The sequence below is a fragment of the Stylophora pistillata genome, chromosome 9 (assembly GCF_964205215.1).
Source record: "Stylophora pistillata chromosome 9, jaStyPist1.2, whole genome shotgun sequence".
NCBI lineage: Eukaryota > Metazoa > Cnidaria > Anthozoa > Scleractinia > Pocilloporidae > Stylophora > Stylophora pistillata.
In genome coordinates, this window is record NC_142527.1 from 4368554 (window position 1) to 4395693 (window position 27140).

The window sequence follows — 27140 nt, forward strand, 5'->3', positions numbered from 1 at the left end:
ACACGAATAAATTAGTGGAATGAAAGGCGTTCGTTGATACCTGTAGAATTTAGACTGCCGGTTTGAAAGATGAGCTTTTGTTCAAGAGTTTTCCGGCTTTCCGTGCTACCCGTGTAAGGAAAGACCGCAGATTGCCATGTGTTGCTTAGAATGGTTAGGTAAATTAAAATGTTTAGCGACTGGTTTCGATGTGTCCTTGTCATTCTTTTCCACGTCTCGAAGGTGTTCTCGGAATCGGTCACCTAGTCTTCTGCCTGTTTCGCTGATGTATATCTTTTTGCAATAAGTGCAAGTTATGCAATAGATTACATTGGCGGAGGTGCACGTGAAGTGATTGGTGATCTTAATGGATCGTTTGGGTCCCGATATTTTCTCAGTGTTGTGAATGAAAGGACACGTTTTGTATCGTGCGCGAGCGCATTTAAAAGTGCCTGGTTGGTCATTAGTCTGAAAAGAACTTCTGACCAAAAAATTTCCTATGTTTTTGTCGCGTTTGAATGAAATGAGCGGAGGCTGCGAAAAGATAGTGCTTGTCTCTAGATCGTTTTTAAGTAATTTAAAGTTTTTAAGAATGATGGATTTAACTGAGTGGTTATGAGGGTGAAACGTGAGAGTGAATGGAATGCGGTCGGAATCTTCCTTTTGTGACGTTTGTAGTGCTGAATGTCGATCAATAAGTTGGGCGCGGTGGTAACCCGCTTGAACGACAGAATCAGGGTAACCACGTTTATCGAAAGACTGGCAAATTGACTCTGATTTGTGGTGGAAATCAGAGTCATCACTACATAAACGACGAAGTCTTTTTCTCAGTTTCTAAGACTTCGTCGTTACACTCACTATAGTTACACACACTCACTTAATTAGGAAAACATGATGGCTTCGCTTTCATAAGAGGCAGTAACCATGAAAATCGTTCAAAAGCTCATAAAATCTAAATTTTCTCCCTCTGTTGTCTGGACGTCGAAATCAGCATCCTTTGAATTACAAGGGACTCCTCTTGTCGCTATTTAACCCCTAAAGCAGATGAGGGCAGATCTTTAAAGAGAAAATAGTCTTTTCCCTTAATCGAGGAGATTGTATGTGCACATTGCTCTCTTTTCTTTAAAGATATTATCTCTGCGAGGCGATTGTGATATCACAAGCATTCTTGGCCCTTTCTGCTGGTTTTGTTAAATAGTAGGGGCGTGAATGTTCCGCCGTGTTCAACGTGGAGAACTACCTTTGAGTATTGGCACTTCCTTACTCTTATTCTCGTGCATCCTGTAGATCTGTCGTGGCTCTAGGTTCTAGAAGACTTGGCATTTGGGTGGCAGACCCTGACATCAGAAAATACCGATAGTTGGTGTTCCCAGAAGCCACGTGCATGAATGTCTCACCTTTCACCTCGTCCTTTGTTAGCTCTTCTGCTCAGTTGTTCTCTTCTAATGTTTTGGAGGACGGGTTCGACTTCAATAATGCTGCATACACTACTAAGGAGTTCACCATCCAGGTCTCTCGTCTAATTACGTCGTATGACAAATCAGCCTCCTGGCGTGGTCTTTCGTAAAGACTTCCCCTCGTACATAGACGAAGGGAATATTATCGACTGGCCAGTAATAGCGCAGTTTGATAGCGTCACGGAACTCCTGTTCATTCAAGTTGAAGCCCGTTTCTAGGAGAGGAAGCACTATCAGCCACATTGATGATCTTTTTTCAGCTGCCAGCTCTAACGCTCGCTTGGTCTTTGGTGATGCCCTCACTCTCTTTTGCAATCGACTGCCTTCTTTGCCAACTGAACAAGAAATTTGTCTGGTAACTGGGAGCGCTAGGATGTCCCTATCTAGCTTATTACACTTGTGTTCCGTTATTGTACAGACATTGTAGGAATACACAGACATACACATACACAGACATTGTAGGAACAAGTATCTGAGATATTCCATTCTCCAGTGGCTAAGCAAACTTTTCCAATTTGATTACTTAATTCATTGACCCAATCAGAAACCTCAGGACTTATCCTTCTAGATACTCTCCCAAACTAATCGCCGCGCCTAGGTGTTTCTTCCCTTCCACTGTTGTGTTAATGTCCGCTTCCTCGAGTACTTCTTTCACTCTTTCTTTCTTGTCCGGTTTTCCGATAATCCTACTCTTCTTGTCATTTGGGAAGTAGCCGCCCAAACCTGGACCCAGGGTACTCAGCGTGCCCCACCATCTCTTGATGTCCGTAGTAGAGCCTGCCCCACTCACATCATCGGCGAACCAGTACTGCTTTGCTGTGGACGCCGCCTGTAGAGTCATGATCAGAGGCCGGATTCAAAGAGCATTAAGAGCCATAGTGATCAGATCTTCCCATGTGGTCCCTTTTGCTGAGAGGTCCCTTTTACCTCCACACATAAACTGTTGAGCTGGCTCTCTGCATGTCTTGATTGGGCACGAAGCTCGGATGTTTAGCAGGGCTGCAGCTCTTTAAAGGCGTTAAATAAAATAATACAGCAATACAGCGTCGGTATCATCTGTTTCAAATATAGTGTACAAAGCATGCACTGCAGCCTCGCTTCCTGAACTTTTGCTTAATTGAAGTGAGCCACTGGCCTCAAGTACATCCCCTCATCAACATTCTTGACAGACTTTCCGATGATTCGCTTGATGACCTCCGAACTCCTATTGGTGTCACTGCACCTTCGACTTCATCCAGGGGGTACAATCTGCTTGCCATTAGAGGCTCTATCACGGAGTTGATGTAGTGGGAACACAAAGTCTTGGTAATTTTGGCTTTTGCTTTTGAACAACCTTGAGGACTGGGACTGTTTAAAGGACTTGCAGGCAAGAATTGTTCCTGATACAACTGTATCAACCCAATTTTTAGGTCAGAAGTTTTTTTCAGACTAATGACCAACCAGGCACCTTTAAATGCGCTCGTGCACGATGCAAAACGTGTCCTTTCACTCACAACACTGATAAAATATCGGGACCTAAACGATCCATTAAGATCACCGATCACTTCACGTGCATCTCCGCCAATGTAATCTATTGCATAACTTGCACTTATTGCAAAAAGATATACATCGGCGAAACAGGCAGAAGACTAGGTGACCGATTCCGAGAACACCTTCGAGACGTGGAGATGAATGACAAGGACACATCGAAACCAGTCGCTAGACATTTTAATTTACCTAATCAATCTAAGCAACATATGGCAATCTGCGGTCTTTCCTTGCACTTAGGTAGCACGGAAAGCCGTAAAACTCTTGAACAAAAGCTCATCTTTCAAACCGGCAGTTTAAATCCCACAGGGATCAACGAACGCCTTTCATTCCACTAATTTATTCTTGTTTTTCTCGTTGCCATGTTCCCACCAATAACGTAGCTCCATTTTCTGCCTTTAAAAGTACACACAACCCACAATTCCCCTATTCGCTCCGACGAAGGGCTAACGCTCGAAACGTCAGCTTTTGTAATCGTTACGGTGGCCAATTTACCATTTCAACTTTGTTGATATATCCAAATTGTATCAACCCCAGACGGACTACTGGATCCCTTAGTAGGAAGTGCAGCTCCCCTAATTATATCGCCCTTGATGTCCGTTTGCCGGAGTTTCCCGACTCTGAAATCTCGTAATCGATAGGCCCAAATGGCAGTGAGCCTGGTTTTACTGCTTGGGGATTGGGATTTCTCTGTTTAAGCTGAGTCATGACCTCATTTGTTAGCGCTAACCACTGGACAATGCAGCGTTAAAGACAATAATAATAACAATATTAGTAATATTAATAATAAAAATAATAATGTTAATAATAACAATAATAATAATAACAATAAAAATGATAATAACGATACAGAAGAAAAGGTAGACACTAACACATTGTTCCGAGTGTTGCTCTGACATTACATAATTTTTTTTTTGAGAAATTTAAGACGCTTAGGTTTTCTGAGTCTACTGGGATTTTCCCTATAGATTATTTGCCGTATAGGCAATTGTTTGTTTTCCAGGATTCGGGGGTACAAAGAAAACCTGATACAACTGAAAAAGCTGCTACCTCGCTTTCGAACAGGGTTTACAGGCTCAAAGTAAACTCAAGACAAAGTAACGATGGCCAGCCCAGTTTACACCAAGGAGCAGCTCAACTACTTCAGGGTTTGTCACATTGCCACGAATATACTGCCGCTGGAGCTGCGATTCATTTTCCAAAAACAGTGGGACAGCCGTTACCACGCAACTCTGGGAGAATAGAAAGACACCCCTCGAAATGTATTTTTTTTTTTACTTTTTTATTTTTTTTTTAACTCTGGGAGAATGGAAAGACACCCCTCGAAATGGATTGGACTTCTACAAGAACGAATCTCCCGTAGCCGAACACGAAATGCTCGATTATTGGAAACTGTAAAAAAGGGAAGTAGAGCGGAATGGGATTGTACAACGCTATTCTTTGCAATTCTTTATTCTGACTCTATCGGTAATGGACTGAGCGAACAGTTAAATCGAGTGTCGATGACCTTAGAGAGTTTCGCAATGAAAACTTTGCTCACTTGCCCTGAGGCCAGTTGTCTGAATTAGAGTTCAAACTTGCTGTTCTTAAAGTAAAGATTGCATTTAGGTTACTTGGTCTCTCTACTAAACAAGTCCACGAAATCAGTAAACAGAGAAGTTTTCAGACAGAGGAGGTTGAAAATCTGAGGTGGAAATGTACGGACCCTCGCAAAGAACTCGAAGAAACCAAAGTCGAAGTAGAGACGGCAAAAAAACAGCGTCAGTTGGTTGAGGAACAACTGGAATCATCAGAGAAACAGCGCTACATAGTTGAAGAACAACTGGAAATTTCAGAAGAACGGCGAGAGGTCCTTGAAGTTCAACTAAAAGATGATATTTCCTCATTTTGCATTCTTCCTCCTAAACCATCCCACGAAATTGCAACTTGTGATGATGAGGTTGCTAAAATAATAGAAGACCTGGATACACTAAAGAGAGCAAACGAGAATCGTCTAAACTACTTATACATCACTGGTAATCCTGGAAGTGGCAAATCTCAGCTCGCTGGTCTAGTAGCCGAGAAATTCTACAAGAAAGTAAACTCAGAAACCAGCCCTTCATTTGTGATGACTTTGAACGCTGAAAACTTAGAGACACTTCTGGAATCGTACGTTACACTTGTAAGACAGGTCAAACGTCCTGAGTACGACGTTATGGACACCCGTAGGTCCAAGGAGTCGACTATTGAAGAAAAAATAAAGAATTTTGAAGATTTAATTGCAACAAAAATTCACCTCTATTCATCGTGGCTTATGGTGGTAGACAACGTGACAAGTGTCTCTGGTATACTTCATTTCCTTCCTCAATCAGGAAATAAACTATGGAACCAGGGGCAGTTACTCATCACGACACAGGATACCTTGTCTATCCCTGCTACGTGTTCGTTTATTTCTCACTTTTCCATCGATCAGTCAAGGTATGAGGCAAATCGAAGCACGGCGTTTTCTGGCCAATATTGCAGGTTTTGCAGATCAAGAAATGGAAGATGAAGTTGCGAAAAAAACTTAGATCACCAACCACTTGCTTTGGCTAGCGCAGGCACTTAACACGGCTGGCCGTTGAAAGAGCGATAGATAGCGACAGTATAGTGACGCATTCGTTTACCCTCCTTTCCCTTTACGCTCCTCAAGCATTACACCTGGACATCCTTACGAATTACACTCTGAATGCAGATGAGCATGTTGACAAAGACGCTATTGCCATTCAGATCAAAGGCTACTCACTGTTGTTGTTCGAAGAAAGAGAAAATGGAGTTTTCATCTGTATGCACCGAATTGTGTGGGACGCCATTACATCTGTAAGCAGTAACGAGGAGCCTCAAGGATACGCTCAAATAATTCACGCTGCTGTGAAATCATTCAACGAGTTCGTAGAAATACAGCCATTAAACGATTGGTATGACATCGACTCTATTGCTAACACCAAGCACCTCATTGAACACTTTAAAGCTTTGACCAAAAAGGTTGAACATGTTTTTGCTTTTGAAGAGGAATGTCGAGTTTTCAGAGAAGGCGTTTTAAGTGTTTTAGATTGGTCATCATGTTTCCACCGGTTCGGCATAATTTGCGAGAATCACTGCGAATTATCTTATGCTGAGTATTACTACCACACAGCTTTGAGACTCTTTAAACCATGCAGTGACACTGTTGCAAGTAGTGCAAGCATTTATCAAAGATTAGGTAATTTGCAACAGTCCATGGGTGACCTGAAGAAAGCCGTAGAATATCTTGAACTTTCCATAACCATTTACGCGGAAAAACTTGGACCCATGAATGTTAATGTTGCGAGTAGTCATCATATCCTGGGAATTACACTACTTGAATTGGTTGACTAGAAACAGCCAGTGAGCACTTTCAACTTGCTCTAAAACTTTACAAGAAAACGTATGGAACTGATCATGTTGATGTCGCGTCCATTTCTTACAACTTGGGTATTGCACAGCATAAAATGGGTAATCTAGAGCAGGCTTCGATACATTCTCATAATGCTGTCGTAATTTACGAGAAGATATGTGGACCTGACCATGTTGATGTCGCACATGCGCACCTAAACCTAGGTATTGTACAGCGTGAGTTGGGTAACCTGCAACAGGCCAAGAAGTCTCTCGATCGTGCTCTTGACATTTTCAAGGAAGAATTTGGAAGTAAGCATGCCAATGTCGCACAGACTTACCTAAGCCTAGGTATTGTACAGCGTGAGTTTGGTAACCTGCAACAGGCCAAGGAGCTTCTTGATCGCACTCGAGAAATTTTTATTACTGTGCCTGGAAGTGAGCATGCCGATGTCGCACAGACTTTCCTAAGCTTAGGTATTGTACAGCGTGAGTTTTGGTAACCTGCAAGAGGCCAAGAAGTATCTTGATCGTGCTCTCGACATTTTTGAGACAGAGCTTGGAAGTAAGCATGTCAATGTCGCACATACTTACCTAAACCTAGGTATTGTACAGCGTGAGTTTGGTAACCTGCCCCAGGCCAAGAGGTATCTTGATCGCGCTCTCGACATTTTCAAGACAGAGCTTGGAGCTGAGCATGCCAATGTCACGCGGACACTCCAAAATGTTGCCACTGTGCACTATGAGTTAGGTAATTTACAACTGGCCAAAAAGTTCTGTAGCCTTGCACAAGACATTTTCAAGAAAAAGGTTGGACCTGACCATGTTGAAGTTGCCATTTGCTATGAAAACTTGGGAAAGTAAGAGCGTGCCCTACCACAGGGTGATCTGCCATATGCCAAGGAGCTTTGCATGAAAGCGTTACAAATTAAGCTGAAAAGCCTTGGATCCGAGCATATTGCTGTCGCGCGTACCTGTGACAACTTGAGGGATTTACTGTGTGATATGTGCGACCTTAAACAAGCCAAAAAAATTATGAACGTGCCCTAAGAATTTACAAGAGAAGGCTTGGAACCGACCATGTTGATGTTGCGCGTACCTACCAAAACCTTGGCAAAGTACAATATGAGTTAGGTGAACTGCAAGAAGCCAAAGAACATTGTAAACGTGCTCTTAGCATTTACGAAAAAGGCAGGGATCTGAGCATACTGATGTTGCGATCACTCACCAAAAATTAGGCAAAATAGAGTATAAATTTGGTGACCTTCAGCAAGCCAGCGGGCATTTTGAACGTGCGTTAGACATTTACACGAATAAGCTAGGACAAGACTGCGTGGAGGTAGCGTCTAGTTACAGTAACTTGGGTGATGTATGCCGTACCACGAATGATTTGAAACAGGCCAAAGAGCTGTATGAACGTGCCTTAGAGATTACGCTTAAAGGGAATGAACCAGAGGATGTTGAAGTTGCGCGCGCACGCATGACAACTTACTTGGGCAGTATTCATTTTGACGTTGGTAAGCTAGATCAGGCTTACGTCTTTTATGAACGAGCTCTAACGATTAAGGAAAAGACGCTTGGACGCGAGCATGCAGAAACTGCGAGTAGTTACATTAACTTGGATCTTGTTCTGCAATTGTTGGAGACAAAAAAAAAGTGCTCTGTGCAGTAGGACCAGTGGACCCGACCGCGCTAAAAATAACTACACGTATATTATCTGAGTAAAACATTGAGTAACTTGAGAGATCTTCGGCTAACTAACGAGTTTCACATAAAGCCACCGTTTAGAATTGAGTTGAAAAACTTTAGACCTATGCATGTATCCTGATTAGTTACCGCGGTTGACGTACAGCGTGACCTGGGTGCAATAGGCCAGTGGTATTTGAATGTGCCCCGGACCTAAGATTAAAAAACCTTTAGATTGAGTCGGGAATTTTGATATTCGTCGTACTCGCAGTTGAGTAATGAGGTCTCATGAACGAACCGCTTTTTTCAGTTACCTGCAGCACGTTGCGAACCCAATATGTTTTTTTTTTTAAGTGAGACTTTTCTCTACGAAATAACTTTTAAAGTGATCTAGTCGATGTAAGTATCCATTCCTTCTCTGCAAGGAAAAAGGATTAATAAATTAATAATGAAGTAACAACAATAAAATTTAGCCGGTGTGTGACCAGGCTCACAATTGTACATGACATTGTGATATTTTCGTCATAGTTTTAGAATTATATCTGCAGAAACTATTTCCTGTGATAATCAAAGCATCCTACACACAGGATTTGCATCATAAATTTCCTTTAGGTCACACTATCACACCTAACTTCAAAATCATAAGAATTTCCTGCTATTGTTCGATTCTTTATAAAAGAAGTACAGTTAGTTAGTTTAATTCAGTAGTTCAGTGTCAAGACCAGTACTTGCAGGCTCAGGACCTCTTGGTCACAAAAAGTAACTCCAGTGTAACCCCAAGTTAGTGACCTATTTTACTGAGGATTTGATTGTAATCACCCTTTCTTCCTCTTTGTGTACTTTCCTGTATAAATAAATTTTATTGTGGCTCTAAGTCTGTCTCTTTGTTCAAATAACAACATCAAAACCGGCCTAGGGCCCTAGGTCACGGGTGGATTAATTCAATTCAGAGAAATAAAATTTTTTCGAAATAGTTTGTGATGGAATGTAAGTTTAATTTTAATTTTAATTTAATTTACTCCATTTTCGCTGCATTAATTTTTGCAGTGGGGAAGGACTAGAAAGGAACATACGAACCATACGTGCTACTCCACCCTCCCACCCATCCCACCCCAGGGGAGGACATCCACCACACGTTAATCTTGTGTGTGGGAAATTAACGTCTCCTACCCCAACCCTGCAGGAGACGGGACCTCCATTTATTTGTCCCTATCCGAGAAGACTAGAATATCTAACCACTTCTTGATGTTATGGAAAGGTGACAAATTTTTCTCAATTATTCTAAGACCCTGAGTGTTGGTCCGGCCGAGGCTCGAACCCTCGACCTCCTGCACAACGGTCCAGCGCTCTATCCATTGAGCTAACCGGAGAAGAAAAGAGAAGACTTTATATGGTAGAAAACCGGGATTAAAAAAAACCCGCTTAAATCAAGTGAAATCGGTAAAATAACTGCACCAGGAGCAAACAACACACGTATGGAACAAGGTAAGCCATTTTTATATAATATTTTCACTTTTAACTATCTCTGTGGATATCTTGTAGAAAATCCCATACAAATCGTTATAAATATGCAAATTGGGTTCCTTGTGTGGTTCTCAAAGAGAGCTTGGGTCGCCTGTGGTATTGCTTGTCTGTGTTAGATTGTTACAAGCTCAAGGGCTTGATGGGATACAGCAAACGAGTCTGTTGAGGTTGACTCTGAGTTGATCTGTCTCAAGTTTTCCTTCTTTTTGACGCGGGTGGCTATCATGTCGCTGACATGAAATTTGAAATGGTAAGTACAGATTCTTCAAAATGGTTGATGAAACTTCTTTTATCAAAAACGAATGAAGGATTTAACTGATGCTATCAGACAAAGTTCTTCTGAAACCGGAAGTGGTAATCCGGCCTAGATACAAAGTACATCAACTGGTGGCGACACGTTGCCTCAAAAAAACCTTTTGTCGATGTCACAAACCAAACACAGTATTCGTGTCAAGTTTGATAATTTAATCAGTTCACCGGATTTGTTAGTTAATGACTTGTTTACTCGTGCAACAACTGGCATCCTCTCATCCGATGTAGTGGCGCAAATTATTCCTGACTGAAATTCCTTCCTGGGAAATGTATATACCTTCACTTAATCAGGACCGACTTTTCAATAATCATTTCATCTCTGTTACAATCGAATTTCACTTTGGTTCGTTTATCGTTGCGTTTGCTCTAATAGATGCGTTGAAATCGATGATTCAACTCTGTTAATTAATAAGTTGTATGCATCCAAAGAAACTACTGAACAGTTGTTAAAGCAAAACAATTAGAACCAAAGTCAAAAGTACAACTTTCTCTGCAATGGCGATCCTTCCGGTGTTGTTTCGTTACTACAAGCTTTTAAAGTAGAAATATATGAAATACATTCCTTAGGTATATTAAGCATAAATGAAAATGAAATTAGCTTTGATTTAAAGTGGAAATCAAGCTGTCACAACTGTGGCGAGTTAAGAATAGTAAAGAATTTAAAATTCCCTCGGAGAAAGTATGTATGATATGTCTAGGTGACTTTAAAATAAACCATTTAGAAAACCCGATGACTATTTTCCTTCATCAAGAAGTTAGATGCAAAATCAAAGTAGACTGGAGTGATGGGCCATATTAATATTTGCATACGTGGTATTTTGAGAACACTAATCGAGTTTTGTGTCTCAGGCGGCGGAATCTTGGTTTGTGAGGAAGGGACATGGCCATGGTAATCCTTGATTCATTAACTTTCAATAAAGAACTTGCCAAAAATTAGAGAACTCTGAGGAAACTCATAAAACACAGAGTTTGATTTTAATTTTACAACGTAATCATAATACAGTGGTTGTTATTTAACACCCCAATGACTTCGTCAATTGTAATCTCTCCTCGAAGCAGCACGGATTATTCATGTTTGATAAGTTTTCTATAAAAGGACTCAATGGCATTTTAATCACTTCATTGTTGGTATTACTCGAGATTTAATTGGATCTGTTTCCCATTGCATTACTTACAACATTTGCGATTAATAGTACACATCTTTACGGGAGCTACTGCAGTTATTAAAGCAGTAAAACTATTTGAACTATTTCAGAATAAAACTGAGATGTGCGGAGACATCTGTCGGACGCTTTGATGGCAAAGATTACGTGCAACTGTTGTTGTTAGGACAAGTTTCCAAACTGAAATACCTGAAAAAGACTTAAGTGAAAAACTTAGTTAAAAATACTAATTAGATATTGATGATGATATTTCCAGTTTCGATTTTATCAAATGGCAACAAAGTGAAAATCACAACCGTGGCATGTAAAGAATGCTTTGATATCGCTGTAACCGTTGACACAAGGTATCGTTCAGACTTGTTCGGGTAACTGAAGTGGAATTACTGGGAATAACCTTTTTTTAATATGATTTTGTATTCTCAAGTTAGAGCTCAAAGAGCACGTTTTTTCGATTGGATGGTAAACTTCAATCAAATTTACATACACTGTTTGTCAGTGGCCAGTGTTTTTAATAAATAAGCATTAGTTATGTAAATTATGGATGCTACCAAGAGAGACCTAGAATTAATTAGTTTGTCTGGTTTTTTCTTCTTGAGGGGTCTGTAAATAACAACTTTCAACATTCAACTTGAGTCAGTAGAAGCGATATCCATCACTGTAATTGAAAATTGAGTCATCTGGAAGGAAGCGAAACTGGCGAGGCTAACAAATCAATCTGAACGAGAACGAGGTGCTTAGGTTGTAAATTTGAAACGTAAAATAGGAAACTGGAAATACACAACGTCAAGTACAGTTGAATATAACTTTTAAAAGGCGATCCTGTTTATGCGCTTTGTAGAACGCTTAGGAGTGACGATCGTCGTTGAGATATTGAGAAAACCCGTGATTACGAGCGCGAAAGTGCTCCGTCATCATCTGGCTTGTGACGTCTCTGTATGCAGTAAGTAACAACCAACCTTTTTTATCAACCTCATTTTACGATTTGTCCAAAATTCAAAGCAAAATAAAAAGAAAGAAATATATGAGCCTCTTAGGCCTTCTCCACAATTAGCCAGCGTCATGAGAATATCAACTGATCATATTTTCTTGCCGGTGTAAAAGACAGCTTAGCAGGTGGTCTAAGGACCACAAGATGTCTTTTAAAAGAGGACCCCAAGTGATCCCCTTAGAAACAAAAAACGTCAATACAATAGCCTGATCTAATTAAAATGTAAAGAAAATTAAAGCATCGACAAAAGACATACAGAAGAAGAAAAATGAGAGGTGAACCATTTCATTACGAAATATGAAACAGCCTGCTTGCAAGCTTGTCTCTTTCTCATCGGGATCATTGTTCAAAAATTCCTTGTAAATTTTTTAAGGATGAAGAACGCTTAGTGCTCTGAGCTGATCACTAGGCTTCATTTACCATCTTAAAATCAAATCTCTGTGATACATAGGAAACCCCATCCTCAGAGACCCAGGGGCTGTGAGTCGATTTTAAGTTAGGGCGGAAGAGCCCCTGGGGACATTGTCTTATTACAAGACTAGTTCCAAGCGTTCGCAGTCGTTCTGGGATCTGATTGGTGCCAGAAAATCTTTGTGTTTTTCTGCCCAATCAGAGTGAAGTATGCTTTAGAGTCCTTTCGTGTGTTTTAACACGAACATGTACAAGAAGCCTAGTTGCTCGCCATGTTTGTTTGGGCGACGAAGCTTTGCTCGAGTTGAAAAGTTTCAGTGTTAGCACACAATGTAAGAGAAATCGATCAGATTGTCCGCGGAAATCTTACCGGAAATCATACTGAATATACTTTCGCAGGTATACATACATACCTATATACATACTTTATTGACTTTCCCCAAAGGAGGCTTTTCAAAGACAATATACAAGAGTTACTAATCACAGATAAGAATAACAAAAAAAAAAACTAACAGGTTTAGTTTATACATTAACAAAAACTTTTCCGCGCTTTATCATTGAAATTCTGATAGTACCCATGTTACATTTTGAGCAAACCAGTGATTTTTTCCTTTTATAGTGTACGTTTTTGACCACTCACAGAATTCCTCGTAGCGCCCGATTTGAAACTTTAACTCAACTACAGCGTCTTCAGCAGATGACTGCTGGAAAACACCATAACACATTAGTCTCGTTAGATTTACGATAAATTTTCCTCATTTCTTCGTTTTCTACCTGCAAGGGCTCATTTTCCTGGCGAAGTCTATTCAATTCAGCAAGCAATATATCGTTCCTCGGTTTAGAGTCCTCGTCCACGTCCACACTGTGATCGCCGTTTAAAGCCCCTGAAAGTTCTTCCGTATCACGAGAGAACGTGTTTAAAGTTTGCGAGGTTCGCATAAAACATAGTGCAGGCGTTAATATGTCGCTTTAAACCGGCGTTAGACGAGATGTAAGCTTAAATCTTTCTAAATTTATCGTATACTTTGCTGTGACGGAAACTTTGCCAATCCCGTGAAGTTATTTTGTCGTACGGGCCACGCAGGTATGTCGAGCAACTGTAGCTTTCTGTGCGCGCCACTATCTAATCTCCTTCGGCTAGTTGTTTAGGTACGGTTCTGGGTTTTTTGCGATAACGAATAATCTGAGTGAAAATGTTTCAGACCGTTGTCGAGTATGCTCTTTCGTTTTTGTCAACATTAAGAGAAAAAGAAATCTTAATGGCAAGGTTATGAAAATATTTGAAGAAGTTTTCAGTCAAAAGGTTTTACCAGATGATGGTCTTCCGCAAGCAGTTTGCGAGACTTGTCGCTATAGAATTGAAACATCATAGAAACGTAATTGTAAGCTTAAGTCTTCAGCCGTCATCCCTGCTGAAACATCTATGAAGAGGATACATCCCCTTTCTCCAGTAACGTACATCGAGTGAAGAGGACGAGCAAAGGGCCTCCAATTTCAACAAAAAGAAGGGCTTTCGAATCCCATTTGAAAATTTGCCAATAAGTCACAAGCCACCATCCTTGGTAGTGTCAGATACCAACAAAGAGGTGTAGTTAGAAATTTCCCGTGAGCAGAGTACCCAAGAAAATCAAATTGTTGCTGTTTCCCAGTTTCTACTAAAGGAACATTTGTCAAGGTATCCACAGATGCAATACAACCTATGTTGAAAAAAAGAGAAAAGCTAAGCGTGGAAACTTAATTGTTTATTAGATGTGGGTGGATGACCCCGTACTAAGCTAACATTTTACAGTGAGTCATTATAGTACCTAAATAAATAGCCAAATAAATAGCCAAATAAAAATAGTTGCCATCACTTTTCAATAACTTGTGTTTTCAATAGAAAATGAGAGAAATAGCAATTACAAATGCAGACACACCCCTGCCTCGAAAGCACTTCTGAAAACTTGATAAAAACCTAATACCAGCCCTGCCTATAGATGTGTACAGTTCTAAGAAGGTTTATGGTTAATTTCCTTTCTGAATGTTTCCGTAAATAATATATTTAATAACCTTACTTATCTTTTACATTCAGATAATTGTTCATTACCCTCAAAAAAACATTTCAAAAGGAACTGCCAACAAATTTGCAAAGGTTGGTAATTGCTCTTTGCAAGGCTAAAACCACATCAGTGACGCGTGCGAGGGAGCCGGCAGTGTGAGGATAACCTCGTTGCGAGGGTCGTCTCCCCTTTTTTTCCCTCGAGAAAGTTAGGAAGAGAGAGGAAGCGCCGAGGTTGGCGTGAAGATTCTCTTAGTGCGTGGGAATATTTGTATATCGCTCGTCAAAAAAAGAAATTTAATTTTAATTTAGTTTAAAAACCGTTGTTTTAATTGCATTGAGCGATCGAGTCACTCGACAACCCCTCTCGCTTTTCGGTATTCATAATAATGATAATATGAAAGACACTTGAGCAAAACAGATCTCTTAATCAAGAAATTCCTAAATGTCCCAGGTGACAATGATATGGCAGTTACCTTTAAGGAAGGATAAGATCATCATCAATCAGTGAAGACAACTGAACAGCAACAGCTTAAACACTTTGTCCATATGGTAACCACACAATGTCAACCTTGGGGGAAAACTAAAGAGGCTCTATTGTTTGTAGTTTTACTTGTTGACGTAGCTATGTCCTCTTCTATACGGATCCATGCGTTTTAAGTGAAAAAAAAAAAAAATTCTGAGCTTTCCTTCCATAAAAACAGCCGCGATCGGAGAAGGACACTGGCCAAGACAAATTATTTGGTATTTAACTTTTAGCGCGAAGGTGTAATCTTTTTCCTTTTACAAGATCAACGTTAGTAGTGAAAAATGTTTCAATCAATTCGGTTCTTAAAACTTTTTTTCCCTTCTAATTTTCCCACCGAATTTGAGATGGTGGTTGAACTGGGCGGTTTTATTTTTAAACATCGTCTGGACAGTTACGATAGAACATTTGGTATATATTTGGACATCTATGTAAGGACGGTTATATCAACCAATCACTTTAATAATACTTAACTTAATCCACCGATCACAGAGTTGATAACAGTAACGATAGCAATGACATACCATCCTACCATCTAAAGCTGGATATTTCCGACGATAGCGATAGGAAGCTGTTTCTTGAGCTTTTCACTTTGCATTTCTCAAAGATTGTAATCATACATTGTTTAAAGATTGTGATTAACAAGCCTTTCTTCTAATAAATACATTTTATTTTTTCTCGGAAATTGAAATGGTTTTAATTAATTAGTTGTTAATAGGTTTTCGTGTCGTTAGTTTTGATCTGTAATCATAATCGTGAATGACAAATCGGACTCCCATTTCGCGGTCATTTGGTTAATCTCTGGTATGATTACAGCTGACTGGACTCCATACAGTAGTAGAAAATCTGTCATCATTAAAATTCTGAAATAAATTCTAGATTTCCAGAGATAACTGGTGAGGGAAAAATTGGACTACCCATGGGTCATTTTTACAAACATTACATTTTAATGAGCAAGTGCAACCATGAAGGCCCTGCGAAAAATACTGAGGGGAACTTATCATGCATGAAAAATCTTATTCTTACACACTTAATGCAAGTAATTGGCAATTGATATTGGGACTCTTTGTAGTAGGTAGTGAAGGTGTAATATGGTTTCTAAACAGGGTTAAAAATTAAAAGAATGGCACAACAATGAAGACATGGCTTCCTCAGCTTACTCCAAAGAGCAACTCAACTACTTCAGAATTTGTCATGTAGTCACGAATATCCTGCCGCACGGACTGCGATCCATTTTTAAACGGGAATGGGACAGTCGTTACCAGGCGACGTTGGGAGAATGGAAAGATAAACCTCAAAATGGACTGGACTTCTACAACGGGGAATCTCCCCGGAGCCGAACACGAAATGCTCGTTTGCTGGAAACGATAAGAAACGAAAACAGGGCGAAGTGGGATTGTACTACACTCTTTTTTGCAATCCTTTATTCTGATTCCATTGGCCACGGACTCGGTGCAGCAGTTCGCTCGAATGTCGATGATCTCAGAAAGTTTCGCAATGAAGAGTTCGCTCACATGCCACAAGGTCAGCTGTCCGATCTACAGTTCGGACTTACTGTCCGTAAAGTGGAGATCGCATTTCAGTCTCTTGGTCTCTCCACCACTGAAATTCAAAATATCTACAAGCAGAAAATATTTCCGACGAAGGAGTTTCAAAACGTTTTAAAAAACGTTCAGAGCCTTCATCAAGAACTGCGTGTAACCCATGTGAAACTACAAAGCTCTGAAGAAGAACGCCAGTTACTTGTAGAAGAACATCAGGAACTTCAACAAAAGTACCAACTCCTTGACGAACAACATGAAATCCGTGAGGAGCAGCACCGTATCCTCGAGGAGCAGTTCAACCGTGATGTTTCTTCATTCTGCATTCTTCCGCCCAAACCATCGCACGAAATCGCACCTCGCGAGAGCCAGGTTGAAAGAATAGCGAAAACGCTTGAACTACTAAGAAAAGCAAATGAAAATGGTTTGAGTTACTTATATATTTCGGGTAACCCCGGAAGTGGTAAATCTCAACTGGCCGGTCTAGTAGCTCAGAAATTCCACGCGGAAGCCAGCCAAGACCCCAATACCTCCACTTTCGTTATGACTTTGAACGCTGAAGGTTCAAAAACGCTCTTGGAATCGTACGCTTCATTGGCAAGACACATCAAGTGCCCCGAATACACTGTCCTGCACACCATTAACTCAACAGATATGCAGGTTGAAGAAAAAATCAACAGTCTAATGGATTTGATAGCAACCAAAATTCCTCTCTACGGATCGTGGCTCTTGGTGGTCGACAATGTTAGCAGTTTATGTGACGTACATGATTTTCTCCCTCGGTCTGGAAACCGCCAGTGGACAAAAGGCCAGTTGCTTATCACAACACAGAACACTTCATCCATCTCCCCTGAAAGCTCCTTTGTCTCTCACATCTCAGTGAGCGAAGGCATGGTGCCTACAGATGCCTGCTGCTTTTTAGCGAAGGTTTCAGGGATTAGACAACAAGGAATGGAGGATAAAGTCGCAAAGACATTAGATTACCAGCCCCTCGCGCTGGCTAGTGCAGGTGTTTACATTAAAAAGATTCGTGAAAGTCGAGCTAACAGAAACTTTGGATGGAAGGAATACTTAGAAAAGCTAGAAAGAGGTATGAAAGCCCTTACTGAAAAGGAACTGACGACAACCAACCCAAGTTACAGGAAGTCCATGACTGTGGCAACAAAGCTGGCCATTGAAAGAGCGATAAACAACGACACTGTTGTAAAAAGTGCATTTACACTCCTTTCTCTATGTTCTCAAAAGCCCTTGCATTTAGACATCGTTATTAATTACATTTTGAATGAGAAGAATGCGCAATTGGATAAAGAAGAAATTGCTCTTCAGATCCAAGGCTACTCACTTCTTATGTTAGAAGAAAGAGAACATGGGAATTTTGTTAGTACGCATCAAGTTGTGCACGAGGCAAACAAATCTGCAATCAAAGAAATTCGGGAGCTTGATGAACTTGTTCAAGTTATTGCACTAGTGATGTCATTCAATCAATTCGTAGACGCTCATTTGCCACAGACCTGGCACGACCAAAACTTTCATCGTGACAGTGAGCATCTTGTTCCACACTTGATTACGTTTGCTGCAGAAGTTGAAAATGCCTTCCTTCACAGAGATGATTGTGAAGTTATCAAGGAAGATGTTTTCAACTATTTCAAAGTAATAAAAGCTTTCAGAAGGCTTGCAATAATTGGCTTGAATCACCGTGAATATTTAGCCGCAAAAGTCTACTGTGAAGCAGCTTTGAAACTGGCTGAAAAGGGTCAGCTGAAAGAGAAGTTGAAGAAGCTTGGTCAGTTGAAGAAGCTTGGTCCCGAGCACCTTGATGTCGCGTCTACTTACCATGACTTAGGTATGATAGAGAGTAAATTATGTAATCTGGAACAGGCGAAGGAATATCACGAAAAAGGGTTGGATATACGACGGAAAAATCTTGCACCCGAGCATGTTGATATGGCAAATTCATATCACCATTTGGCTGATGTGCAACGTTTGTTGCATAACGTAGAACAGGCCAAGAAGCTATACGAACGTGCTTTAGACATCCAATTGAAGAATCTTGAACCTGATCATATTTATCTTGCGTTTTCTTACAACGGCTTGGGTGAATTACACCATACATTGGGCGACTTGGAACAGGCCAAGGAGTATTTTGAACGTGCCTTAAACATTCGACTGAAAAAGCTCGGGTCCGAGCATGTTGATGTCGCCCTTTGTTACTTTAAGTTGGGAAATGTTGAACATAAATTATGTAACCTTCAGAAGGCTAAGGAGCATTTGGACTGTGCTCTGAACATTGAGTTAAAGAAGCTTGGTCCCGAGCACCTTGATGTCGCGTCTACTTTCCATGACTTAGGTACGATAGAGAGTGAATTATGTAATCTGGAACAGGCGAAGGAATATCACGAAAAAGCATTGGATATACGGCGGAAAAAGCTCGGACCAGAGCATGTTGATGTCGCGCTTAGTTACTTTCAGTTGGGAAATGTTGAACATGAATCATGTAACCTTCAGAAGGCTAAGGAGCATTTGGACTGTGCTCTGAACATTCAGTTGAAGAAGCTTGGTCCCGAGCACCTTGATGTCGCGTCTACTTACCATGACTTAGGTATGATAGAGAGTAAATTATGTAATCTGGAACAGGCGAAGGAATATCACGAAAAAGGGTTGGATATACGACGGAAAAATCTTGCACCCGAGCATGTTGATATGGCAAATTCATATCACCATTTGGCTGATGTGCAACGTTTGTTGCATAACGTAGAACAGGCCAAGAAGCTATACGAACGTGCTTTAGACATCCAATTGAAGAATCTTGAACCTGATCATATTTATCTTGCGTTTTCTTACAACGGCTTGGGTGAATTACACCATACATTGGGCGACTTGGAACAGGCCAAGGAGTATTTTGAACGTGCCTTAAACATTCGACTGAAAAAGCTCGGGTCCGAGCATGTTGATGTCGCCCTTTGTTACTTTAAGTTGGGAAATGCTGAACGTAAAATGTGTAACCTTCAGAAGGCTAAGGAGCATTTGGACTGTGCTCTGAACATTGAGTTAAAGAAGCTTGGTCCCGAGCACCTTGATGTCGCGTCTACTTTCCATGACTTAGGTAGGATAGAGAGTAAATTATGTAATCTGGAACAGGCGAAGGAATATCACGAAAAAGCATTGGATATACGGCGGAAAAATCTCGGACCAGAGCATGCTGTTGTCGCGCTCAGCTACTTAAAGTTGGGAAATGTTGAACGTGAATTATGCAACTTTCAGAAGGCTAAGCAGCATTTGGACTGTGCTCTGAACATTCAGTTGAAGAAGCTTGGTCCCGAGCACCTTCATGTCGCGTCTACTTACCATGACTTAGGTAGGATAGAGAGTAAATTATGTAATCTGGAACAGGCGAAGGAATATCACGAAAAAGCATTGGATATACGGCGGAAAAATCTCGGACCAGAGCATGCTGTTGTCGCGCTCAGCTACTTAAAGTTGGGAAATGTTGAACGTGAATTATGCAACTTTCAGAAGGCTAAGCAGCATTTGGACTGTGCTCTGAACATTCAGTTGAAGAAGCTTGGTCCCGAGCACCTTGATGTCGCGTCTACTTACCATGACTTAGGTATGATAGAGAGTAAATCATGTAATCTAGAACACGCGAAGGAATATCACGAAAAAGCATTGGATATACGGCGGAAGAATCTCGGACCAGAGCATGTTGATATGGCAAATTCATATCACCATTTGGCTAATGTGCAACTTTTGTTGCATAACGTAGAACAGGCCAAGGAGCTATACGAACGTGCTTTAGACATCCAATTGAAGAATCTTGAACCTGATCATATTTATCTTGCGTTTTCTTACACCAGCTTGGGTAATGTACATCGTGAATTGGGCGACTTAGAACAGGCCAAGGAATATTTTGAACGTGCCTTAAATATTCGAATGAAAAAGTTTGGTCAGAAGCATGTTGACGTAAAGCGTAATCAAGATCAGTTGTGTGAGGTACAGCTTGCCTTGGATAACCTGCAACACGTCAAGGAACGACAAGAACGTGCTAGGAAAGATCGCTGTGCCATTTCTTAATGGTATTCTTTTTGTCTAGATTTTGTTACAAATTATAAAAAAAAGGAAATTCCCAGAAAAAGTTTTTAGCCGCACTCCAGGAGAGATTTAATGTTAACAGCCAATTAAGTGACTGTCCCTGTAAGTAAGAAAGGTCTTTGTGGGACAATTGAGTTTTTAATTTCCCAAAGTAATAGGTCGTAGTTAAGTGCATAACTATTTTAATAGGCTATTCGTCTGGCGAGAATGATCGTATTGCAGGAAACCCACGTGTAACTATTGCCTTTTCAAACAGAGGTGCTTCAAAGACAAAATGAGACGTGTTCATAATTAATCTGATGTACTCTTCGATAGAATAAACATGATTATTCCAGTCATCTGGGGGACGATTATGACTGACCTAGATGCTAGGAACAATTATTTTCTGGGGGGGAGGGGGTGGTTAAAGAAAGAACATAACCACCATTGCCGAGCTAATACACTTCGCAGGTGGAAGACTTTGATTAAAGGAAAATCCGCACAACTTGAGGCGGAATTCTTTCTTCCACTGTAACTTTTGAATTAGTCAAATTCAGTCAAGAAGTGAAAAAGAGTAATTCACCCGTCAATAAGTAAACGATGTAAAAAGTTATTTCCAACTATTCTCGTTTCGTAGCAATAATTTGTTTTATGAATACAAAGGCTAAAATCGGAAAATCAAGCACCATTATGAGGGAAGGGGGAGTGGGTAGATGGAATTCATGCGATTTTACTTATTATAAAATTTGCTCGGTTAACCCCTCCCTTACCTCCCCCTCTGGGGCTCTGTAGTATTCTGATGGTCTCCCTTATTGACAGGCAATTTTCCACAGTCTCTCTTTAAACTCTATTAGAGATGATTGATCTCCCCACTCCCCCAGAAAACCATGTGACCCCCTACAATCTCCGCAGCCCCTCCCCTCCCCTCCCCCCATGACTGGTCCCTAAGTTTAATAAGAATATCAGCTTGATGAAGATAATTTGTTAATAGCATATTCTTATGTGGATAACAACAGAGAAAAAAGTTTTCCGATTTAGTTCATCTTGCTGCTAAAATATTTGATGAATTTGCCTTTTCAATCTTAAAGAGGTTCACGAGAACAGATCCTAATTGAACTTTGTAATTTACAATATTTTCTGTCCCATGTCTGCAGAAAAAAATTATTTAGTTTGGGAATTATTGAAATGAAAATATAAGTGCTTATTTTTAAATGAGTGAAAGGGGAATTCTGTTTTTTAAGTCAACAATGCTAGTAGTTACTTTTCGGTTCCATTTAATATTTCAAGTGAGTAAAGATAATTGTCCCTGCAGCCAATAAGAATTTGATTGTCAACTACAACAGGCGAAGAAAATACTTTACCAGGCAATGAATAAAAAGCTAACAGAACTCCTGAATAAAAATCTAGAATATACAGGGTTCCAACACTTGACAGAGCAAACACTGCTAATTGAGTGTCACACTTGTCACAATGCCCTGCATTATCTGTTGCGTGACAGGAAATATTGCTGTTCACCATGGCTACATAAGGACTTGAATACACTGGCCCATCAGTTGTAAAACTCCATGAGAGCTCTCCATTTAGTGACAAGCAATACACACATTTGTCATGAGAGCCAAACACAATACAGCCAGAGAGCCTGCAATCATGTGTTACATCCTGGTACAAAGTTGATGAACAGAACACTGAAGCTTGGGTCTCAAACTCCCATAGCTTATTACCTTGAAAGTCAAAACAATAAACAAATCCATTGACACATGCACAAACTATACCAATGGGTGTCAATAATGGTGATGCAAACACCGGCTTAGGACACTGCTGACTCCAAAGTACCGTATGTTTGGTAGCGTCAATGGCAAGAAGACAGCCAGTCAGTGTAGCAATGAATACTAAGTGTGGTTTCTTACTAATACATGGAGAACTGAAACAAGATCCTCCACCACAGTGTATTGCAGCAATGCACTGCCTGTTTGTAACATCAAGGACATACAAATGATGGTCATGTGACCCTACCCAGGCCAATCCAGTCTGTGGGTCAATGCAGGGAGAACTTTTCACAGCTGCACCTGTTTGGAATGTCCAACTTATTTCACCGATGAAGCGGTTAAGCACATATACTTGGCCATCATAACAGCCTAGAAAAAAAATATTAGGTTTCAGTTGATGAGATGGGGAGCAGATCATTGTCTCCGTTATTATGGGGACTTTTCCAGGGTTTTTGTTCCTAGGTCTCAGACTGATTTTTCCAGGGCTCCAAATTTCACCTTAAAAACCTTTAAGATTTTCAAATCAATTTTCCTTACAATCTACATACATTTCTTAGAACCTAACCTTTGAAAACTTTATTGCTTGAGTTAGGAAGATTTTCAGGACTTCTCAGGACACACAGCCCTTTTCCAAGACATTGCAGTCCTAGAAAATGTCAATATAAAATTCCAAATATTCCAGGACCCATACAAAACCAGCTATACATACATACATAAACTTATCTCCATTCGGATTTGTGAATAGCACTAGATGTGCTAGTATCTCCGAACATATAACTACAAAACAAATGACAATAAGTTTAAAATCGAAAGAAGGGAGGGGATGGAAGGGGGAGGAAGGTTTAGAAAAATAATTAATTAATGAAATGAATAACAAGATAAGCAGCAGGCTGACCTTTCTCCTGAGAATGTTTACAATGGATACACATTCTTACATTGAGAATTTTAATATTGGTAGTGCAAAAAACACTCTAGAGAAAGTGAAAACAGGGTCAATACATGTACTTTAAACACTCAAGTGTACATTAAGATCCTGTAACATAATCACAAGGTAATTACCATATTTGCCTAGTTTATTCCTGGTTTGCTCCCACAGTGTACTCCCTAGTATCTAAAAACAACATACAATACTTACCCACTACAACATATCTACCACAAAGTGAAAGAGCTGCAGAGGATTCTATTCTGTCCCCCAGTCTACTCTCCCACAGTACTTTGCCATCACTCAGTCTGATGCACATGAACACATGACTGTGGGAACCAATGAAAACTACCCCCTCAGAGCTCCCTGGTGCATGCACCACAAGAGGTGAGGCATCAATACATTTGTAAAGACAAGTTCGCCACTGACAAGAAACGGAAACTCTCCTCTTCTGCAGTGTTAAAATTTCCTGTATCTGGGTTGACAGCCATGGAACCTTTATGACCTTGGACAGAAGAGAAGAACTGGTCAGGGACCTTTAGTATTAATGGTGACCCTGCTACCTCACAAGGTACAGCACTGGCTGAGACACTGGCTTGACTGGCAGAAAATGTCTGTGCCTTGCTTGCCACAACCCCATCTGTGCTTGGTGTTGATTGTTTACAAATGTTACAAACATTAAACTGGTTTTGTCTCCATGTAGAACAAAAACAGGTTTTCAATTCAGTTACATCTGACAGTGCAGTTATATTAGAATCCTTATTGTCTTCTAGGGCCTGGATCTTTTTTGCTGCCTTACTACTGTAATGGGAGGCAGTATCAGCCAGAGTTGAGAACAATCTCTTCACTCTAAGAATGGGTATTTCTTCAAAAGGAACACTGGATGAAGGAGCTGGAGATTTTTTGTTTGTATCTTCATGAAGATGATGTGTCTCCTTAGAGCTCAGATCATTTCTTTCATTGGGAATATTGAGTTTGCTCTCTAGGTAGTTACAAAGAACACCAAAAGGTTTTGTTAAAATTATGTCCAATAACTCTGACAGATCAACTTCTGTCTCCTCTTCAGTGACAAATGTCTCAATTAAATCCATCAGCCTTACTGCATTAAGAGATGACCCACCACAAGAGATAAACATGTCATCTTCCTTAAAATCTCTTTGTTTGATATGAAACAAATCATTGTCCTGTTTTGTCACATTGTCTGTAAAAACCTTCTGTTGACCATTGGTTTCAATGACACCCAACTTTTCATTCCAGGCATATCTCAGAAACTCTCTAGTAGACATGTCCTTTAGCTTTGTTCTTTTCTGGGCCTCAACCAAGAAGGAGCCTCTATTGACCTTCCCATGGGCTGTCATTGGCAGATGAGAAATCCTATGTACAGAGTCAGGCTGAGCATCAACCGGTAAGACCCTCCATATGCTTCTTTTAAAAGATGACAATTCATTGTCATCATGTGACAGAGATTTGCTTACTATAAATAAATGAAGTTTATCAAGTTTTCTGTTGGCAGTTTTGTCTAAAACCAGGGAACATGTTATTTCTGGGATCTGTTCAGAAATTTGCTGTTCAATCCAATCAAGATTTATTCTTTTGCCCATTCGCTTGGTCTGCCTGTCTTTGCGTCCTCGGGACCAAATGGTGTTGTCTTTCACAAATCCCCAATGCCCTGTGGCACGCATTGTTCCTGGTTGAGTTGGGTCTCATTGTTTAGAAGACACACCCTGTTTGATCCATCTAACAAAGCCAGGAGAAAAAATCAGATTTACACGATTTCTCCTTAAAATGGAAAAAAATAGGCCTGCATGTCCCCTCCTAGAAATAGAGAAAAAAAATCAGATTTGCATGTTCTCCCCCAGTGACTCACTATATATGATCTAAATTGACTCCAGAGGCAAACAAATATCAGCATCAAAGAAATCATGTATGACACAAATATTAAGGCCATCTTCTATAGCCTTTCATCATTTAATAAGGTTTTAGTTATAGTCACCACAATTAACTAACCAATGTATATTTAGCCCTTTCCTTCTGAACCAATTTCTCCATTTTCATCTTGCACTTCAATGATAATTTGTGTCTGACAGAGGAGCACCCAGTGGTTCTTCAGAATCATTAACTTCCTTGGCTGAGTAGTTCACCAGATCTCTATATCCAGATGTTACATTTCCACAAAGATCACCACCTCCATCCTCCAATTTACAATCAGTAGTTTTATGACAAGATGCCCAGGAGGAAACCTCTGTGATGCCATAAAGATTGTAGATTGAGGTTTTACTCTGAAGAGACCTCCATTTCCTGAGGGTGGAGATAGTGGGGCAGGTTTCCCCACCAAATGCCAGCACTCTGAGAGATGGATCTTTTACTGAGAATCTTTCACTGAATTAGTTCTCGACCAATGTGTTACATCAAGGATGGAGTCAGCTGTTTAGGATATAGAAATAAAACATAGTCGAGTCACAAAAGAAATTATGCAGTACAACTTTGTCTTATAGGTGATCACTGCAGTTATTCACTCCAGGTGGTTTCTGACAATTTTGCAGGAACAAATTTTAGTTTGTATGCAAATTTCCCATAATTAATCTTTGCTGAGAAAATTGCTTGTCAGTGCTGAGTATCTGATTCAAGGAAAGGAGGGAATTAAGTCAATTCCATCCTTTTTTTATATTACATTATTAGTAGCACCAACTGGTGTATGGTTTTCATGGTTTTGTATCTCAAAAAACTCTTACCTGTAAAATGGTCACCGCGCCTTTCTTCATCAAAAAGAATGTTGCAATGCTTGAATGGCGCCATTTTAACACTGACTGGCACAATTACAAGTCTGGCTCCTGCTGCAAATGCTGTGAACATTTGAACAATGAAAGGATCAAAGGTGTAGGGAGAGGTAAGGAATATTATATCATGAGATGTCACTTGGAAAATGTTCCTGTTGGATATGAAGATTATGTATTACATTTAGTACTGGATTACGCATTTATAAATGTTGTGGTGTATGGATTTTACAAGATGATTCAGGTGCTATCTTCAAGGTGACATTCTCAAAATTTGAAGCTTTCAAGAACAATTAAGGTGTGCAACTCTATACAAAGGTGTCAAGCTTCTCAAACTGAAACAACAGAGTATTTAATCAAGACTAATGTACACCTATTTGCAGTCATTGCAGTTAATTTGTATTCATTACATATAACCTTTACTATGATTTTCATGAAGCAGGTATTTAAAGTATTGCTGACCATGTCACCAAGTACAACAATGGCTTCCTATGTTCAAAAGCGTTGCACATGCATACGTAATTCACAGTCAATTAGCACATGTAGCCTATTGCATGTGCATTTGGCTGGGTACAGTAAAATTAGCATATCTAGTTTGCCACTTAGGACTTTGACATTTTGGAATAAAGTAATCACTTTATTCCAAACTCAACTCAACCGAATAACTCTCAACCGGACATCGTGAGTGAGGGGCTCCAAAGAAGAGGTTCAAGGACAGCCTAAAGAAGTCACTCAGCACCTGCAACATCGACCACAAAAAGTGGTCTGACCTGGCTACAGACCGTGGTACCTGGCGCCACACAATCAACCAAGCCACTGCTCAATTTGAGAAGGACAGACGTGAGGTACTTAAAGACAAGGGTTCTGTCCTTGTGTACCGGTTCACAAGGGAATTACCATTGTTCTTTCTTTGTTTAGGAGTTATTGGTTAGCTATTGTGTATTGTTTGGTCTTTTGTATTGGCTCTTGTGAACCGGTACACGAGGACAGAACCAAGACAAGCGTCAGAGGAGGAAAGCCCGCGCCGCCTCCACCTTCACTACTGCCACCACCTTTCTCTGCAGATACTGCCCACGGATCTGCCTT

General features: G+C 40.3%; 2 protein-coding genes and 1 pseudogene across 3 annotated transcripts; 1 reads left to right on the forward strand and 2 right to left on the reverse strand.

Annotated features, from left to right (window-relative positions):
• The first annotated feature begins 9671 nt into the window (after nt 1-9671).
• LOC148722870 (uncharacterized) lies at nt 9672-20951 on the forward strand. The gene is made up of 2 exons (XM_088733481.1): nt 9672-9795; nt 16090-20951. The coding sequence occupies exon 2, from the start codon at nt 16126-16128 to the stop codon at nt 20593-20595; it is 4470 nt and encodes a 1489-aa protein (XP_088589607.1). The 5' UTR covers nt 9672-9795; nt 16090-16125; the 3' UTR covers nt 20596-20951.
• Nucleotides 20952-21565: 614 nt separating this feature from the next.
• Nucleotides 21566-26229, reverse strand: LOC148722871 (beta-alanine-activating enzyme-like; annotated as a pseudogene). Its single transcript, XR_015991779.1, has 5 exons — nt 26013-26229; nt 25288-25704; nt 23494-25017; nt 22606-22727; nt 21566-22313 (listed from the first exon to the last, which is right to left on the reverse strand). The product of XR_015991779.1 is annotated as a beta-alanine-activating enzyme-like (transcript).
• Nucleotides 21850-23599, reverse strand: LOC148722872 (beta-alanine-activating enzyme-like). The gene is made up of 3 exons (XM_088733425.1): nt 23494-23599; nt 22924-23004; nt 21850-22727 (listed from the first exon to the last, which is right to left on the reverse strand). Exons 1-3 carry the CDS (start codon nt 23597-23599, stop codon nt 21850-21852), a joined length of 1065 nt encoding a protein of 354 aa, XP_088589551.1.
• Nucleotides 26230-27140: the final 911 nt, after the last annotated feature.